General features: G+C 56.4%; 1 protein-coding gene across 1 annotated transcript in view; it reads right to left on the bottom strand.

Annotated features, from left to right (window-relative positions):
* Positions 1-601: 601 nt before the first annotated feature.
* Positions 602-18,210, bottom strand: part of IL6ST (interleukin 6 cytokine family signal transducer) — a 38,350-nt gene continuing 20,741 nt past the window's right edge. The window contains exons 5-16 of the mRNA XM_090276108.1: positions 16,620-16,786; positions 15,980-16,134; positions 14,607-14,766; positions 12,932-13,014; positions 12,146-12,356; positions 11,516-11,698; positions 9,903-10,004; positions 9,591-9,737; positions 9,163-9,303; positions 5,406-5,502; positions 2,732-2,813; positions 602-1,992 (exon numbers count right to left, since the gene is read on the bottom strand). Of these exons, the coding sequence (XP_090132234.1) occupies positions 1,303-1,992; positions 2,732-2,813; positions 5,406-5,502; positions 9,163-9,303; positions 9,591-9,737; positions 9,903-10,004; positions 11,516-11,698; positions 12,146-12,356; positions 12,932-13,014; positions 14,607-14,766; positions 15,980-16,134; positions 16,620-16,786 (2,218 nt within the window). The 3' untranslated portion in view covers positions 602-1,302. The remainder of the gene's footprint in view (positions 1,993-2,731; positions 2,814-5,405; positions 5,503-9,162; positions 9,304-9,590; positions 9,738-9,902; positions 10,005-11,515; positions 11,699-12,145; positions 12,357-12,931; positions 13,015-14,606; positions 14,767-15,979; positions 16,135-16,619; positions 16,787-18,210) is intronic.

Here is an 18,210-nt window from a genome sequence, read left to right as displayed (position 1 = left end):
AGCCCCCCCTCCGCGCCTCTCGGCGCGTCAGGACAGTGCCTGCTGGCTCACCGAGGCCACAGGCGCGCGAGGTCTCATACAACCAGAAGTCTGATGGGGACAGAACCCTGAGAGGACCGAGCAGGATGCGATGACGGCTGTAAAGGGTCGCCAATTTTTCCTGGCCGTTCAGTCTCCGATAACCAACGGAAACGGGCCTTGCTTCTGTAACTAAAAGGACAGGAAAACGGCTTTTCTCCAGACTCCCTTGCCGGCACCGCACATGGCAGTGGGGATGGCCCGGCACCCTCCCCCTGCAGAGCAGGACGTGGGGGGCAGAGGTGACAGTCGCCCTGGATCGCCGTGCCCAGCCCCCGCCCCCTGCCTCAGACCTGGCAGAAACCAATCTAGCAGCGGCGACGTTTACCGAGACCAACGCGTCCCGTGGGTGTGCTGTTTGTCGGGGCGAGTGGGGCCCAAGGCCTGTAACTCAATCTGCTTTGAACAACCTCCTAGGAAAACAAGAGTTCAGTCTTGACCAACTTAAAAACCAACACGGCATATTAAACTGGAGACACAGTATAAAGTGCTTCATCAACCAGACTCTGAAACATTAGCAGGAAGGGTCCCCAGTGTACACAGAACACGCGTTGAGCCTTCATAAACGGCAGGAATCCTTTACAGGCTTCAGATAGTTTGCAAAATCTGTTCTTCACTCTTTTCTGAGCACACTGCTGAATTTTAAATGCATCTTCAAAGAGGTTGTTAATACTGAAAGCAATTTTTTGAAAATAGATAATATCCAAAAATTAATCTTTCTAATTTGCCAAGTTAAAATCCCAGACGTCCTTTCCAGCAGCTGCAACCTCAGCCCCAGTGGCAGAGAAGAAATATTTCATCTGTGGGAGTCCCTCCTCTTGGTCAGAGAACAAAAGCTGGGCACACACTGTTGGGGTGTCGGCTGAGGTGGAGGGTCCACACTTGCCCTCTGACCCTTTACCTCTCCCTCAGGCACCTATTTGATGACTTTCGCATTAAAATCAGGCTAGCTTTGCAAAGTGGATCACTGCTTATGAATGAGATACTCTGTTTCCTAGGTAACCTATGTACTTTATAAAGTTCTGAGAAGCTTTCTGCTTTTCTTCAGTGCAGACGTCCTGAGACAGCCCAGCCATCAGCCTTTCAGGGGCGTCAGTCCATGTAGTGTGTGACGGCGAACCCAGGCTCACCGGAAGGGAAGTGGCGCACGGCGGGGGTCGGGGGGGACACACAGGCCCTTGCCGCCCTCCAGGGCAGACGCAGGCTCTGAGCTGGGCCCCCCGATCACTGGGGCATGTAGCCACCGCGCCGCACCGTCTGCGGCAGGTAGCTCTTCAGGGCCCCGTCATCAAGTGCCGCCTCCAGCCCCACTGCATCCAGTCCCTCAGCGGCTCCCTCGGGGCCCGGGGCCGGGCTGTCCGCGGCCGGAGCCTCCTGGAACGCCGCCTGCGAGCCCGGGTCTGGGGGCTGCTGCTGCTGCAGCCCGACAGGGTCCTCCCCGTGGGCGGGGGCCGCCTGCCTGGGCGCCCCGGGGTCAGGTGGGCCACCACTCTGGGCGAAGGGCGGCTGTCCGGGCGGCAGGCCATCAAGCGCATCGGCCAACGGCAGCTCCTCTGGCCGCTCCTCGGAGTCGAGCAGCGGCTGCGTGGACTCGGAGCGCGAGAAGGCCTGCACGGAGGGCACCTGGTGCCGGTAGCCACCGTGGACCACGGTGGAGTACTGCACGGCGCTGGCCGCGCTGCGCGCAGACTCGCTGTCCTCGCTGCTGCAGATGCTGGGCCGGGAGGACGACAGGCACGAGGAGCCCCCGATGCCGCTGCTGTGGCCCTCGGTGCTGGCCTTGTCCTTCCTGAACAGGTCCAGGGCCTTCAGGTCCTCTGGGAAAGGCTTCTTGTCGTGGGCTTCTATCTCCACGATGCTCACGTCGGTGACGCTGCTGTCCGAGTACATCTGGTCTTTGGAGTTAAAGTTATGCTGGTGGGGGCGGGGAGAGAGGGAGAGAAGGTTGTCACTATGGCACGTGCTCACCTGGGAGCCCCAAGAGCACGCGGTCAGAGTCGCCGCGCAGAGCTGACCCCCGCGGTGCGTGCCGATGGCCCCGACCCCCGCGTGCTGGGACTGCGGGCTCACCCCGTGGGAAGCTGCTGGTCTGCAAACAGCACCTCACGCGTGTGCACAGACCAGGCAGCCGGATGAACGGGCAAAAACACTAGAACTGCTAATAAACACCTAACTCAACAGACTGACGTTCTCATATAAGCACCCACCCCACATTTTAATCTGTTAATATAAAATTCAAAAATTAAAAGGTAAAGCAGACACATCATTTCCCCTGTAGGGAAGTTTGAAGAATGAGCTGCAGGTTTCTGGAAACCGTTACATCTGTGTTAAGACGTGGCAGACTGTTAAATCTGACTTTAATACCTAATGCAAATGCTTTCTGTGTAGGGTTACCACAGGGCAGTATTAATAACTTTAGGTTTCCCAGCTGTAATATCAGGATGTTAACATCTGATATCAGGGATATCAGAACAAATACGTTACAATGATAATAAAACAGAATGTGCAGACGCTGCTCTAAGTTTTGCTTAGACTCTCATCTGTGCACTGCTCTGCTTCTGCTTTTTGATTCGGTCTGAGTGTCCTCAGCTTGAACTTGATCGATGCCTCTTGACCGCCTGTGTCTACTCACGAGGCATGGACGTCCCCTTACCCTCGGCGGCGCGTGAGGGGACCACTGGGCGATGTGACTCTTCGAAGGGTCAGGAACATTCGGCCAGATGTGCTTCTTGATTCTGCAGAGAGAAGGCACCACACACGTGTGTTCCCCCTGCGGCACCGAGAGCAAGACCCACCACGTGACAAACCCCACCGGCGCCCCAGAGCCAATAAAAACGACTTTCCTTATAATCCGCAGAAAAATACTATTTGAAATGTATAAAGATCTTAATCCTAATCATGAGGAAAAACTGTTAATAAGACTAAAGGTAGCAATCAACGTTCTATTAGAAAACTCAAACGCTGCAGTGAAAACCACCTACAAACTCTAGGTCACAAGTGCTGTGGCACCTCCCTTCCCAGTAACAAAAGGGCACAAACGTCCACTTTCCAACTAAAAGTTCAACACACCTTCATGGTGGCACCAGACAAAATATGATAAACTTGATTTTTCAGAAAAAAGAAAGACTAACACTATTAAAAACACCCGATTAATTCCTAGCCTACCACCAAAGACCTGTGCACACCTGTCGGCCTCGCTGGCGCGCGCGGCCCGCAGGGAGAGGCCTGTCAGTTCACGTAGGTGCACAGGAAGGGAGGGAGCTTGAGAGTCAGTTCAAATATAAACCTAAAAATGAGCAGCAAGATGCTATCGCGGTGACTCTCCCGGGGGAACAACTATAAAGGCTGGACATAATATAAAAAACAAAAGTTCACAACCTAGATAAACAGACCGGCCAGTCAGCGGATGAATTCAATTCCTTGACAAACAGACATTACCAAACAGACTGAAAAACCAAGAAACCAACCGACAACCCTGTATCTGTAAAGAAATGAAATCTTTGATTAAAAACCCTTCCACAGAGACAGTCCCAGACATCTGCACGTGGAAGCTCTCCCAAACGCTCAGAGGAGAGCACACCCGTCCTGCACAGACCCTCCCAGGGGCCAGAGGGGGCACGTCCCATCAATGAGGCCCCTGCCTGGGGCGGCTGGCGCTGCCCGACCCCAGAACTCGGCCAAGACCACAGAACAGGACAGCCGGCATCACCCGAGCACAGGCGCAGCAACTATCAGCACGCTGAGTCCGGAGGAGTCCAGGAACGCATGGGCACTTGAGCATCTGAAAGAGTCGCTTTTAAAAACCCACATGTTCATGGAAGAAAGGAGAGAAATCACGTGATCTCCTCAGAAGATGGAGAAAAGGCCTCTGACTGACGAAGTTCCCCCCATCCCCGGCAAAAGCTCCGGGACAACAGGGCTGTGCGGGGCCCCTCCCCGGGGCCACCCGCGCTGCCTCCGAACGTAAGAAATACAGACGCTGCCGGAGCGACGGTCTCAGCACACGGGAGCAGCGCAATCCGCCGCATCTGTACGTACCAGCAACGGACAGTAAGAATAAGGTGACATCAGCCCCTCCACTGAAAACAAGACGTGGCCCGAGGAGATTAAAACCCAGGCAAGTCAAGAGAGGGGCTCTGCCGGGGCTGGAAGACTCCCGGGCAAGTGACGTCTCGCTCAGGTGGCATTTTCTCTAAATGGACCTAAATTCTCAATAAAACCCCAATCAAAATTCTAGGAAGGTTTTTTTCTTAAGTGAAATTGGTAAACTGACATGAAAGTTTACATGAAAAGGCAAAGAAGCCAGCCAAAATAATTTTGGAAAAGATCAGATGGAGGAATTTGACTGCCTGCTCTCAAACTCACTCCGGAGCTGTAAGGACCGTGACAGTGTCGTAAGGAGACCCGCGGGGCGGAGCAGAGAGTCCCAGATACGTCCAGACTTCCACGGACGGCTGATTTTGGTGAGGGCATGAAGGCAATTCAATCAGAAAAAAGCCACTGTTTTAAATAAATTATGCTGGAACGAGACAGCTATAGAGAAAAAAAGAACTCTGACCCTGATCTTACGCCACGCACAGAAGTAACTCTGAAGAGACCACGGAGCTCAGACAACTGGCTCCCGGAGAAAAGCACGGACACACGTGTGACACCGGCTCAGGCAGGGCTTTCTCGAACAGAAAACCCGACAACCGTAAAAAACCTGACAAAACGGATCGCGTCAGAATTAAATGCCTTTGTTCTTTAACGTCGCAGCTGAGAACACGGACAGGCGAGCCACTGACCAGAATAAACGAAGGCATCCTGTCCTGTCGCTCACCGGGAACCAGACAGACAGCCCGGCGTCACCACCACCGTGCACAGGACCGCCAGGCGGCGGAGAGGAAGGCCCTGACGGCGCCAAGGAGCCGCTGCCGCTGCCAGGCTGCTGGGGGCGGGCAGACGGCACCTCCCCGGGCCGCGGCCCCACAGACTCCCAAGCGCTCACACCGAGACCTGTGCGCGAAAGTCCACAGTGGCAGGAGCCCTGACCGCTGACCTCGAGGGACCGCCTCGGCTTCCTCAACAGGCGCACACAGAGACCAGCCCTGCTGCGGCCACACGACAGGCCCCTGTCCGCACAGAGAAGCAGCGTCGGCGTGCGCAGCACGGATGCAGCCCACACACACGCCACGCGAGGGTGGCCTGGCTGGGCCGGGGCTCGGGGCGGGGGCTGCGGAGCGCACGGGCTTCCTGTGCGTGCGGTGACACATCTGCACAGTTACACGTTCACCCACTTGCACACGACAGCGCGCACGGTGGCCGCCCGCGGCGAGCAGGGCACTCACAGGTCTCGCTTGTTGAAGCAGAACAGCACCCCCAGCAGCGTCGTCAGCAGGAAGGCGAGGCAGACGGGCACGACGATGGCCTCGATCTCTCCCTGGGCTGCGAGGGGAGAGAAACGGGAAGGTGAGGGGCCCGTGACAGGCCGCACCCGGCACTCGCTGGGCTGAGCTGCGCTTCACGATGCTCTGCAGACCCGCCATGTTCGTGTTTTTAAACAAACTGAAGGTAGGACCCTCCCTGCTGGCAAAAGGATGCTGACCCACTGAAGGCTCAGACGACTGACAGCATATTTTTTCAACCAATAAACTGTTATTAAATTAAGGTACGCACATTGTTTTCTTTAGACTATTGTGCACGTCCTGGATTCCAGTATAAACTTTCCTGCGCACTGGGAAACCCAGAACTTCGTGGCTCACATTATGGCGGTGGCTTGGAACCAAACCCACAATCTCTGAGACACGCCTGTGCTACTGAAAACGGTGAAACGCCACACTGACTGTTCACGGCCTTTTCAGACTTAAAGGCAGCCCCCCCCCACCCCCCCGGGTAAGGCCTGTGCCAGCCACCTGTGCCTGACACGGCAGGCCGGCCACCACGCAGGCAGCAAACACATGCTGGTGGGGATGCATTCAGTTTACTGGACAGCCCACCTGGTAAATCAGGGCTTCCGAATGTCACCGTCATCACGCCGCCGACCCGCACACAGCAGCGTCTGAGCAGAGGCCCCTCTGCGCCCTGGACGGAACTGGAAAAGCTGTGGAGCCCCCCTCGTAACTGACCCACAAACGTAACCTCCACCAGGAAAAGAATGCAACCTCCGGACAAATCTTCAGTAGTTACTCCCTCCTTTCAAAGAGATGACCCGGCTGCTACAGGACGAGGACTTCCAGGAGGCGGCCCGGGCTTGGGCTTGGGCGCAGGAGCAGGAGCGCCATCGCCTGAGACCCGAGGTGCCACGTGACTTCCCGGCACCGAACGCGGCTGAGTAACCCAGTGAATCACGGATTGGGAGTTTACATGGGACATATTTTTTATCATTTTTTATTTTTCAGTTACAGTTGGCATAAGATATTATATCAGTTTCAGGTGCATTATATAACTTACTAAGCAATCATCTCAACAAATCTCACCCCCATCTGCCACCACACGCAGGCACCAGAACATCAGTGACTGTATTCTGTGTGCTGCGTCTCACATCCCTGTGAACCCCCACTTGTCCTTCAGCCCCTCCCCTTTTCCACCCAGCCCCCAGTCCCGTCCCATCGGGCAGCTGTCAGAATGTTCTCTGCATCGGAGTCTATTTCTGTCCTGATTATTTATATTCAATTGTTGATAAACATGTATTTATTGTCATTTTCTTCTTCCTTTTCTTCAAGGAGAATCTTTAACGTTTCATGTAATATGGCTTGGTGATGATGAACTCCTTTAGCTTCACCTTGTCTGGGAAGCACTTTATCTGCCCTTCCATTCTAAATGATGGCTTTGCTGGGTAGAGTGATCCTGGTTGTAGGGCCTTGCTTTTCATCACATTGAACACTTCTCGCCAGTCCCTTCTTCCCTGCAAAGTTCCTTTTGAGAAATCAGCTGACAGTCTTATGGGAACTCCTTTGTAAACTCTCTGCTTTTCTCTTGCTGCTTTTAAAATTGTCTTTCTCTTAGAACTTGTGCACTTTAATGAGGACGTGTTTTGGTGTGGTCTCTTTGGGCTGATCTTGTGTGGGAATCGCTGTATGTCTACTTTCTTTGCCAAATCAGGGAAGTTTTCCTTCATTATTTTTTCAAATGAATTTCCAATTCCTTGCTCTCCCTCTTCTCCTTCCAGCTCCCCCACGGCACGATCGTTGGTGCGTTTCACGTTGTCCCAGGGGCTCCTCCCACTGTCCTCAATGTTTCTGGACTCCTTTTTGTCTCTGCTACTCTGATTGGGTGTTTGCTTCTTCATGTTCCCAAAGCGCTGACTTGATTCTCGGCTTCACCCGCTCCCCTGCGAGCTCCCTGTAAACTGCTTTGTCTTAGTCAGTGTGGCCTCCGTCTCTGACCGGTTCTCCCCTGCGGTCTCCACGCCCCCTTTCACGCTGCGGACGTTCTCAGAGTTCACTGAGCATCCGTATGACCAGTATTCTGAACTCCACACCCGGCAGCTCGCTTGTCCCCGTTTTGTTTAATGCTTCTTCCGGAGGCTTGTGCCTTCATTTGGGCCGTGTCTCCTTGTCCCCTCACCGGCGCCTCCCTGTGCTGGCCGCTCTTTCCAGGCAGAGCTGCTGCGCCTCCCGGGCCTGGTCTGGGGCCGAATGCAGGATGTGCCCTGCAGGGCCCAGCTCCCCGGAGCCGGGAACGTGAGGCACCCCCACCCTCCGGCTGCAGTTGAGCCTTGACTGCTGTTGGCAGGTCAATGGGAGGGACTCACCTCAGGTCGGTCAGCTGCAAGAACTGGCTGTGACCACTGACCAGAATGAGGGTCAGCCGAGCAGCGGCCTCACCCATGGAGCGCGGGCTCTGGTGCCCGCTGAGTCCGCCCCTTGAGTGTGTCACTTGTGGAGGTGGCTGGGTGGCACCCCCTTTCATTTCAAATGTTCCTTGTTACATATATATCCTATTAACACGTCCCTACAAATCTTATCTGAGAAGGTACTGCATTCCCGGCCACCACAGCAGAGCTCTGGGTCCTTCTGTTACGTAGTCACTGGTCCGCTAGTGCTTCCGTGCGTCAGTCACGCCACTCACTGGCTGTCACACGCTGTCCTGCTGCCTCGGGGTGCGGGCTGCAAGTATACCTGTGACAACGTGGGGTAACTTCTACAGAGACTCAAGCTGCAGCAAGGACAACAGAGTGCAGCTGCCACCTGGTTCTGGGAGGTGGAAGGAGCAGCCGAACGAGGGAAGGTGAGCAGGGGCCCTGGGCAGCGCTGGGGACGACGGGAAACAGCGGGGACACGGTGAGAGGCGTGGGGTCCGAGAGAGGCACGCAGAAGGGCGCACAGCAGCAGACAGCGGCCACGGTCAGGAGGGCTCGGTCCTTGGCTTATGGACGCAAAGACGACGTGACGACATTCCCCACCATCTCATCCGGATCTCTGGCTGCGGCAGAGCCGGCAGCGGTGGCCTGGGACCAAGGGAGAGGTGTGTGTTCTGGCAACAGCGAGGGAGGCTGAGGTCACAGACAGGGGCAGGCGGGCGGCACCGGGCTGAGAAAACGGCCGAGCACGGGCCCAGGGGGCAGGAACCATTAGGAGCAGAGCAGCGGAGACGGCAGCTCCACAGGGCGCTGCCGAGAGGGCACCGAGGGCACGCGTCGAGGGAGAGGCGGCTGGAAGGACGGCGAGGGCCCCGCCAGAGCCGGGACGTGCAGGAAAACCCACGACGACCGAAAATCACGCACTGAGGGGCCCACGGCGGGGTCTTTGTGAGAGACGGCGGAGGGGCTGCGGGGCGTGGCTGAGAGGGACGGGCAGGGAGGACACCCGCCTGGGAGAGGAGGGCCCGGAGGCAGGACCGTCCCGGGCTTTGCCAGCGAGGCCAGGACCCCATTCAGAATAGAACACAAATTCTTCGGGGCTTTACTAGGGCAGAGGTGCAATCAGTCAGAAACAGGTAACGGAACAATGACGAAGGTGAGGAAGAGCACGTCCTGTCGCTTAAAGGAACAACTGAAACTAGATCAATGACACAAACGTCGCAATTTCTGAACATGTCATTGCTACGACCCCAAAGGCACTTCTTCAACAAAACTGTCGGGGGGGAAGGGCAGCGCCCACTCACCGAACTTGGGCGTGGTGAAGGTGAACTCGGGCCCGTCCTGGCGGCCCCCATCCGTGTACGCCGCCATGCGCACCATGTACAGCGTGTCGCTGGTCAGCGAGGACAGCGTGTAGTCCGTGTGCGAGGGGTCCACGTGCACGGCTGGAAGACATCACACACGCTTCACTCCTCGGCTCGGGGCTTCTCTGCCTCGGGCGGGCTGCCCTTGGCGTTGAGAAAGTAGCGAAAAGGAGCAGAGGCACGTTTCCCCGAGAGACAGCCCTCCTCGCGGGCGTCACAGAGCCACGGGGACCACGCTCCCAGGCGTGTCTCTCCTGGGGGACGTACTACACTAAGATGTATCGTGTACGAAGGAGAGACTTAAATTAATATTTAAAAGCTTAAGGGAAGAATCATCTGACTCTTAATAACTGACATAGTTTTATTACCGGTTTCATTTCCCGTGCTGGCTTTATAAAATATTGTATAATTCCTGATAAATCCATTCCGAACATCCACAGGAAGGTGGTTCCACGCTAGGACAGCTTCGTTCTTCCCGACTTTCTTTGTCCAAACGGTAGGTCCTTTGGAAGGTGCTGGAACAGAATAGAGGTTATTTGCTAACTGGAAATCATTGGAATTTAGGAAAATTTCATTATCATAAAGTTATTTGAACATAACGGAACATGTCCTGATTTAAAAGGGGTAAAGCACCTCTGCTGATACAAAGCAACACTTTTCACAGACGGGTTGGGACTCACGTGCTTGCTTGAGGTACGCGCTGACGGACTCAGGGTGCCCCGGGCCGTCTGCGTACACGGGCGTGACGGTGATTTGGTAGCGCGTGCTCTCGGAGAGGTTCCCTGGGGTAGGAAAAGCCAGTGAGACATTCTTTTCTCTATAACAAGGTCCGATTCCATTCCTGACGTCCACGTTATAATTTACGTTGTAACTTTCTTTAAAGGCAGCACTGCCTTACTGCACTGCATCAAACGCAACGGCGTGAAGCTGCTTGTGAACGTGAAGGCTCCTTCCAGCACCAGCCCAGCGAACAGGAAGTGCGAGTGCCGCCCGCATTGATGGTGGGGAGTCATAAAGCACCCGCAGGCCGCCGGGGGCTGGGCACGGGACCCGCCTCCCGGAGACACGCCCACTTTGTCAGGGGCTTTCCCCAGAAAGTAACCCAATTTTAAAAGATACAATTATCTTGAACACTTTACTGAGAACCTCTCCAGACTAACAAAGTAACCGACCTACGCCTCAGCGAGCCACGGGAAAACGTTCTTTGGATGCAGCCCCTTCCCGGTCCAGGCCAGAGAGGGCGTCGGTGTGATGCTGAGGTTCGCGTCTTCAGCCGCGACCTCACCTCCCTGCCCGGCCCGCACGAAGCAGTTACTCGCGCGCCGGGCTCCCTGACCGGCTGCTTCGGCTCCTGCCTGACAGCTCAGCTCCAGGAGGCGGCGGGGCCGGTCTCCAACCGGCCGCCAAGCAGGGACGCGGCCGGAGCTGGCCCGCAGCCTGGGGGCCGCAGGGCCCACGTGCCGCGTCCTCAAGCCCCGCTGCCCAGCTGGCAGCAGTCTGCCTCCCTCCCGGCTCCGCCACACCTTTTGTTTGATAAACTAGTCGACCAAGCGTGTGAACGCTGCGAGGCCAACAGGAGCCGGAGGGCCAACCGGCTATGGCAAGAGTCACGCTCGCCAGCTGCATTTCGCTGGTCTGGTCGGGACATACGCGCTTAGAGCTTCTCTCTGACCAACCACAGGGTTCACAGCTGAACCCCAATGGGTTTCGTCCTTTACCGAAAAACACATAAAAGCTGCGCGGTTCTGTTTCTCTTGGAAGTTGCTCTCACTTACGGCCACGTAACGAGCAGCGGCCTGCGACCCAGAGCAGCCCACGAAGGCGCGCTCGGACGTCGCTGCGTCCTGTACTCTGCTCAAAGCGCCCACGGAAACCAGCGCTCCAGGCCCACTGCCCGACGCTGCGGCTGGAGAAGCGAGCAGCTCATCCAGACGCGCCGGGGACGGGAAGTCTGTCCTCACTGAAGGGTCCGAGGCTGGCCCGGGTGCAGAACACAGAGCCGGCTCCCCTGTCTCTCTCTCTCCCTCTCTCTCTCTCTCTAGTTTTGTGACTTCGCTTGATGAGCAAACAACGCTGCGGCACAGAAAGACGCCCCCGTGACCGCCCCTTGGGCCCACCCCGACCCTGCAGCTCAGCGAGTGCATGCACCTGGGGGAGACACCTGCCCAGTCACTGTGAGGGCCCGCGAGTCGTCCCAGCGGGTCACAATGCCCGCGAAGCAGGGAAGATGTAGAAGAAAAGCCCTCCCGGGCGTGGGGAGGAGCGCGTCCGCGCGAAGGCCTCGCAGGCGTACCTCTCAGGTGGGTGCGGTGCACGGTGCCGCCCTCCTGCTGCCACTCGGGGACGCAGGGCGCCCTGTCGGAGACCACGCACCACTCGACGATGTACTTGCCGACGGGCTCGCCGGGGGCCGTCCACTCCACCCAGAGCTGGTCCTCCTTGGGAAACGCTTTCAGGTCCCTGACGGGGCGAGTGGCTGTGAAACGAAGTTCGAGACCATGATGATAATGGAACCGATAAAACGTCTAGAGCCTGGTGTTTTGCACCCACTTCCATAACCATGTGATCTGTCCTGCTATCATATCTGAAGCATGTAACACCAACATGCATTCCCATGAATAAAATCACTTCGTTATAATGTACATGTAGTCAATGTATCTGAAAGTTAAATTCTTCCTTTCCCAGAACTCCCAGAACTCTTCAGACGTTTTGTGCATGTAAATTACACGTTTTCTCCTTTGAAGGCTACAGATAAACCACATATTTAAGTCACAAAGGTTCCCAAACCTGAAAACAACACTTGGAAGAGGGGGTAAGAAGCACGTCCTCAGAAAGTGCTGACGCGGACCCGGGGCTGACGGCCAGGTCTGAGGGCCCCCCGACCAGGCCACACGCCGCCCCCGGCCACCAACAAGACACCCACCTCGGAAGTCGCAGGCAGGGATGGTCACCACAGCCGCGTCGGACCGGCCGGCCCGGTTCCTTGCTGTCAGTGCCGCGCGGTAGCGCTCGTTCGTGAGGTTCACGGTCAGCTTTGTGCCAGGAACGGTGTAGTTCTGTACACGGGACCTCCCCCTGGTGAGAATCACTTCATAATCCAGGATTTTCCCATTGGCTTCAGAAGGAGGCAAGGTCTGTAATAAATCAGTTTAGGCTAAAAACGGGTTCCATGAATTGAGATTAGAGTTCATTCCTCTTCACAGTCCCGAGTCACGCTCGAAGGCAGCTACTGACGCAAAGCGTCTGGCCGCCTCACCTTGAACGGCCACCGGCGTGGAGGCCACCGGCTGCGGGGGGTTGGGGGTGGGCCTGCTCAGGACCCGGTCGGTGCAGCCTGTGACTGGGGGCTTGGCACCCTCCCCTGAAGCCGTTTTTAGCAGGACCCACTCGCGCGCACTTGTGTCTCCCGCGCATGCTGTGCATTTGGCGGCTTCAGCCTTCACGGGTCACTGTCCGAGCCCCCAGGAGAGCCCCGCGAACACGAGGTCTCCGCTCCTGCTGAGTTGGGCTGCGGGCCCGCGAGGTGCCGCCTGCGGCTGTGAGCCCGGCTTCTGTGCGGGGCACGTAAATTGCGCGCTCCTGCGCCTGCCGTTGCTAAATGCCCGGCTGACGGCACAGGGAGTAACCCTCAGTCAGAGAACCCCACTCGCGCTGCCCTAACACCCGCACCGACCCAGGCACTCAAAGGACATAAAGAGGGGACGCTGACCTTCCACATGAGCTGTGCCGATCGAGGCCCGTGGGTCGGGGACGGCTCCATCTTATACCAGAAACTCGGTGCCCTCGAGGGCCCTACGGAAAGGACACGGGCTTCTTACAAGTTTTTCTTACGACAGGAAAGTGAAATCCCAGAAACGATTCGTGCTTTGGCCTCAGCCCCCTTGCCCTTCCATTGCTTGGCGTCTCTGTCGCACGCCTGCCTCTCCCAGGCCCGTCCCAGCAGGCCCTGCCTGGGTCTTCCCTCGGCCTCATGGTCCAGGTTATGCTGAAACTTGTCTACAGCCTTGAAACTAAAGCTGCAGACACAGCCTAGGCAGTCACCAGAGATGCACCACTATCTCTTACCACTAAAAATAAAATTAAAAAATCCTATTTAAATACTTACAACCCCTACAAGTATCAATATATGACAAATGAAAATAAATGGGGTAAATACAGAGTGAGTTCACTACCTTCCATGGGGACAGCTTGGTGTAATGGAGCATCAGACAGAAGTTTACAAGACGGTTATCAGAATCACCCACCACGTGAAAAAAGCACTTTACGGAAAAAGCACTGAATGCTAGTAATTAGGTTTTAGAAATTCCTATAGGACTATCCGATTTTTAAAAACTTTTATGAATATAATTGCAAAGAACGGCATTTAATAGAATTTAAAAAGCATCACAATAAAACCCAAGCAGATGTGCGGCTCAGGAAGGGGTAATGATGTCTGAGAAAATGCAGAGCAGACAGACCAGAGCTGGGGGGGGGGGGGCGGTTTGCCTGTGCAGGGGTCACACAGACAAATTCCCAAGGACAAAAATACAGAAGTAAAGAACATGAAACGATAAAAAGAAACGCGTGAGCTAGAAATACGTCCTAACACAACACACGCTGAGCAGCGTCATTCGCTGCGGTAACGGCCCCAGCGGTCTCTCTGATGTGACCGAGGTCACTCCCGCCTCCTGGAAAGTGCACACAAGCACCACCCCGCAGTCCCCGACGCACCCAGGCACTTGTGAAGGCCCTGAGAACCCAGTGCACGAGCAGCGGGGCCGCTGCCCCCCGGCACTCGGAGGCGGCCAGAGGGTGCTCAGCAGGGAGGAGGCCTGTGGCCGGACAGCCCCCAGGAGGTGCAGGGCCACCGAGGCTGTGGCCTTGGACACCTGGAGTGGGGGCGGGGCCTGCGACAGGGAAGGTCCGACCTGAGGAGTCACACGCCGAAGGGCCACTTCTCAGCCATGGGAGAAATCAGTGACATCAGCTGCTGTGGTGAGGAAATCTTCCTCAAAATCATACACCCTTTTATGTATCAGGTTTTATAAAGTGTTATCATGGAAATAAGGAAAAAGAAACCAACCAACCAACCAACCAAAACTCCAGGATTCTCTCCCAGGGGCTTATCAAGTGCTGGCAGGAAAAAACGAAGCAACGCTATCGTACAAAAGGGTTTTGGTAGTGAGGACCTGAGGATGTTCTGCCACAGTGAGATGTTAATGATCCAGATGGGACTCTGGTCAGGGAGAGCCCTGGACGGCTCTCCTTCAGCGACGCGGTCTCTCACAGCGCCCGGGACACCAGTCCACGGCCCTTCATCCCACGAGGCGCCCCCCACGTGGTCACCATCAACAGCGCGCGCTGTCTTACACCCGACAGCCGTCTTCAGCCCCGAGGGCACTTACGGTACTCGGAGGTGGTCCCGCTCGCCTCCGCGCTCCAGTCGCTCCAGAAGCCCCGGCCGTCCTCCGTCATACAGCGGATCCTGAACACGTACTCCGTGAACGGCCGCAGGTCCTGCACCGTGAAGGACAGCCGGCTGGAGGCTGTGTCTTCACGAGGAACCTGGGGACGGAGGAAACCAACAGCAACGCGGTGGTGTTCAGGCAGGTCTTACAAACTGCACGAGACCTCGGTGGCGAGAGCAGTGAGATGGGGCCCACGGACTCGCGCGCAGGAGGGAAACGAGGGCACGCCAGCAGCAGCCGGAGGCAGCCGGGCGAGCAGACCTGGGAAGTGCGGCAGCAGCCGCCACTCACCCTTCCTGCCTTCCTGTTCCTCCTCTCTTCCACGCGGCCCCCAACACGGGGGCCTCCGCGGGCAAAGGAATCTCACTCGAGAGCTTACTGGAGGGGACGGGGCAGAGAACAGAGCAGTCTTAGGTGGCACCATCGTGCCCTGCGGCCCACGGGGGCGCCTGGGAGAAGAGGCTCGGCCTGGGCTGAGCTGGGAGCGGCGGCCCCCCGAGGTGGAGAAACAGCCGGCTCTCCGGGGGCAAGCAGGCGAAGGAACTGGGGTGACCTCGCTTCTTGCACCCCTCTCCTGCCAGACCCCTCTGCCCAGTCCCCAAACGTGACAGGGGAGGCCGAGGGGCGCGGCTCCAGCCCAGCCCAGCCCAGCAGAGGTGGGGGGGCTGTTGCTGCTGACACGCCGGGTTTTCGGGAGAAGAGGAGACGCAGGGGCGTCACCGGTTCCCTGCACTACCCTGAGCTTTCGGGACTGGATACAGAAGAGGTGGCCGTCCTCCCGTCCCAACGAGCGAAGGGTCTGCAGTCTCAGGCACGCGTCCTCCCTGTCTGGCAGGAAGCCCTAAGCCACGCTGGCCTAGGGTGCTCTCTGATCGCCGTCTGCGCCCGCGCCCGCGCCCTACCGACGGAGCCATCCCAGACCCGCTGGCCCCGGCGCAGAGGGCTCTGACGACTGACGGTGAGAGGCTCCGGGCGCTGCCTCTGCCCACGGCCCCACCGTGGGGTCGGCTGCCCTATTGCCTCCCGGTCTCGCAAGGTCCCAGGGCCCTTCCCAGGGGTGGGAACTTCCCGTAAAGGGTCTCGGCTGTGGTGCTCGCCTCGCCCGCGGCAGCTGCAGACGTCACGGGAACAACGTGTGTGGCAGTGTCCCAACCAGGCGTCACCTACCAAGGCCGGCGGCAGCCTGCAGCCGGCCCACAGACCTGGCCTGCCGGCCCTGCCTCACCTACCGACAGTCAGAAGGTGACGGAGACGTTTAGGTCAGAGGCTCCCGAGAGAGACACCTGAACGCAGAGGAACTCTGCACTGACCTGGCTCCAGGCGGAGGCACCTCTGGCCCGGTACTGGATGTCGTACTTCAGTCGTATGAATTCCATGATACTTGAGCTGGCCCACGTCAGTTTCAGCACACTGGACAGCTCCTCTGAGCTGCTGACGGACAGGTCATGGGGCGGGTTGGGCTTCACTGAGGAATAAAGCGAATCGCAACGTTTACCGACTTCCTGTACAAACTCAAGCACACTCTTTGCAGTTTCCTATTTCACAACGTTCGTGTGTTCCCCCTGACTGAGCAGCTCTGCCAAAACGCTATGCCTTTTATTAAGTGAAAGGAAAAGTCTAGAATCTTAACCTTTCCTTGTCAGTTTACTACTTTTCTTCATCTTTGCAGGTTCAGACATCAAACAACAAATATTTATAACTTAGAAGTTTAAAAACAGAGAGAGCGGAACATATATACTAAGACTGTAACCCTGTGTGATGTTTGGTAACCAGATACCGGGAGACACCGCGCAGCGGGAAATCAGCGGGGAGCGGGGTCGGCGATGGGCCTTCCCTTCTTCCGCGGTGTCCGTGGAAGCCACGAAGGAAGCCAGGGCCCGCTCCTGCGTCAGCTGCAGCCTGAGGCCGCCGTTGGTGCTGCTGAACTCTCGGGCCCCGGGGTGTGCCCACCTTTGTCCACAGGATCGAAGTTGAGGTGGTCCGAGGAGGCCCTGCCCAGCGCGTTCTCCGCCTCCACCCACACCTCGATGTTGACGAAGAACACGGTGGCGTAGTCCACAGTGCACGAGGGTGCGGCGCTCCACGTCGTTCTGCAGTCGGGAAACTTCTCTGTCGCCCTGAACACAAACACGGAAACCCAGCTGTTAGAAACAGACCTGAAAACAGGAGGGAAAAAGGGTCTTGAAAGAGTTTGGGGAGACCAGATAATTACAGCTGAGAATAAACAAGTTAATTCTAGTAAGTCTGAAACGCACTGACCACTAACAGCAACATTTCTTAAAAACTAACCTGCTTTTCTCTAAAACTGAGTCTGACCCACATCTTAAACGCAAAATTATTTTCCAACTTTTACTCCGGGAACAGTCACTTAGACCGTTGCGGTCTGTCCACTGACGCGTCTCCAAAACTCTCTCTGTCCTGCGGCCTCAGCCTGCGCCCTTCCCCTTCCGGAGCGGAGCCCTCGCCGGACCAGCAATGCGAGCACGAGGGGACGGGAGGGCGGGGCCCGAGCTCCTGGGCCTGGCCAGGTGCCTCAGCCGGTTACAGCGCCGTCCGGACGTGCCGAAGCTGTGGTTCGTCCCTGGTCAGGGCACACACGAGAGGCCACCAGTGATGCCCCGATAAGTGAACAACAAATAGATGTTTGTGTTTTTCTCTCTCTCTCAAATCAGTAATTTAAAAAACTTTTAAAAAGAATTTCTGTCACCCAGAAAGTGACAGTCACTTTCTGATCTCTGTCACTTCAGGAGGCTAAGTGATATTTCCACGTTCACTTACAGGTTTCAATTATGCGACGATTAAGAATATTTACATATACAATTATTCCTTTAAATGAAAAAGATAAATCAAACCCAAACCAACCCAACCCAAACCAACCTCCAGGGGAGGAGGAACTAAGGTACCGGACACGGAGAGGTACGACGTCTGAGACGATCCCTTGTTTTACAAATGTGACTTTCTGGTTAACTAATTATTTTACATTTTACAGGAAATTCCTAAAAACAAAAGCAAAATGAGGCCGGCCCTGACCAGGCAGCTCTGTTGGTTAGAGCGTCGTCCTGAGACGCCAAGGTTGCGGGTTCGATCCCCAGTCAGGGCACGTGCGAGAACCAACCAACGGCACAGAGAAGCGGAGCAACACATCGGGGTCTCCCCGCTCCCCTCTCTCTGAAACCAATTTTTAAAAACTTAAAAAAGAAAGCAAGATGAAATGAGAACTCCGAGTTGGTCCAACACGACTACTCCAAGCGTCTCTAAAACAGTAACTCGACGATATTCGTGGAGACAGAAAGAGCACCATGAGGCCCCCGTGGGCGTCCCGCTGGGAAGGCCGGGACACCAGGCCCCACCGCCCGCCCTCTGGTCCTGAAACGGCCTCACGCCAGGGGCGCCGCGGGCACCCGGGAAGGGGCTGGTACCAGGTCTAGGACAAGAAAGACACTGAGATAAACCCGGGAAATCATGTCGTGTCGAAAATCAAGGAAGCTCTCAAAGGCGCAGGAAGCTGCATCAAAAGGAGGCGGCCATCGGGTAAGTCCCC

The sequence above is a fragment of the Furipterus horrens genome, unplaced genomic scaffold, assembly GCF_987537825.1.
Source record: "Furipterus horrens unplaced genomic scaffold, mFurHor1.1.pri manual_scaffold_5, whole genome shotgun sequence".
NCBI lineage: Eukaryota > Metazoa > Chordata > Mammalia > Chiroptera > Furipteridae > Furipterus > Furipterus horrens.
The sequence above is the reverse complement of the archived record's forward strand: the minus strand, read 5'-3'. Positions and strand labels throughout refer to the sequence as shown.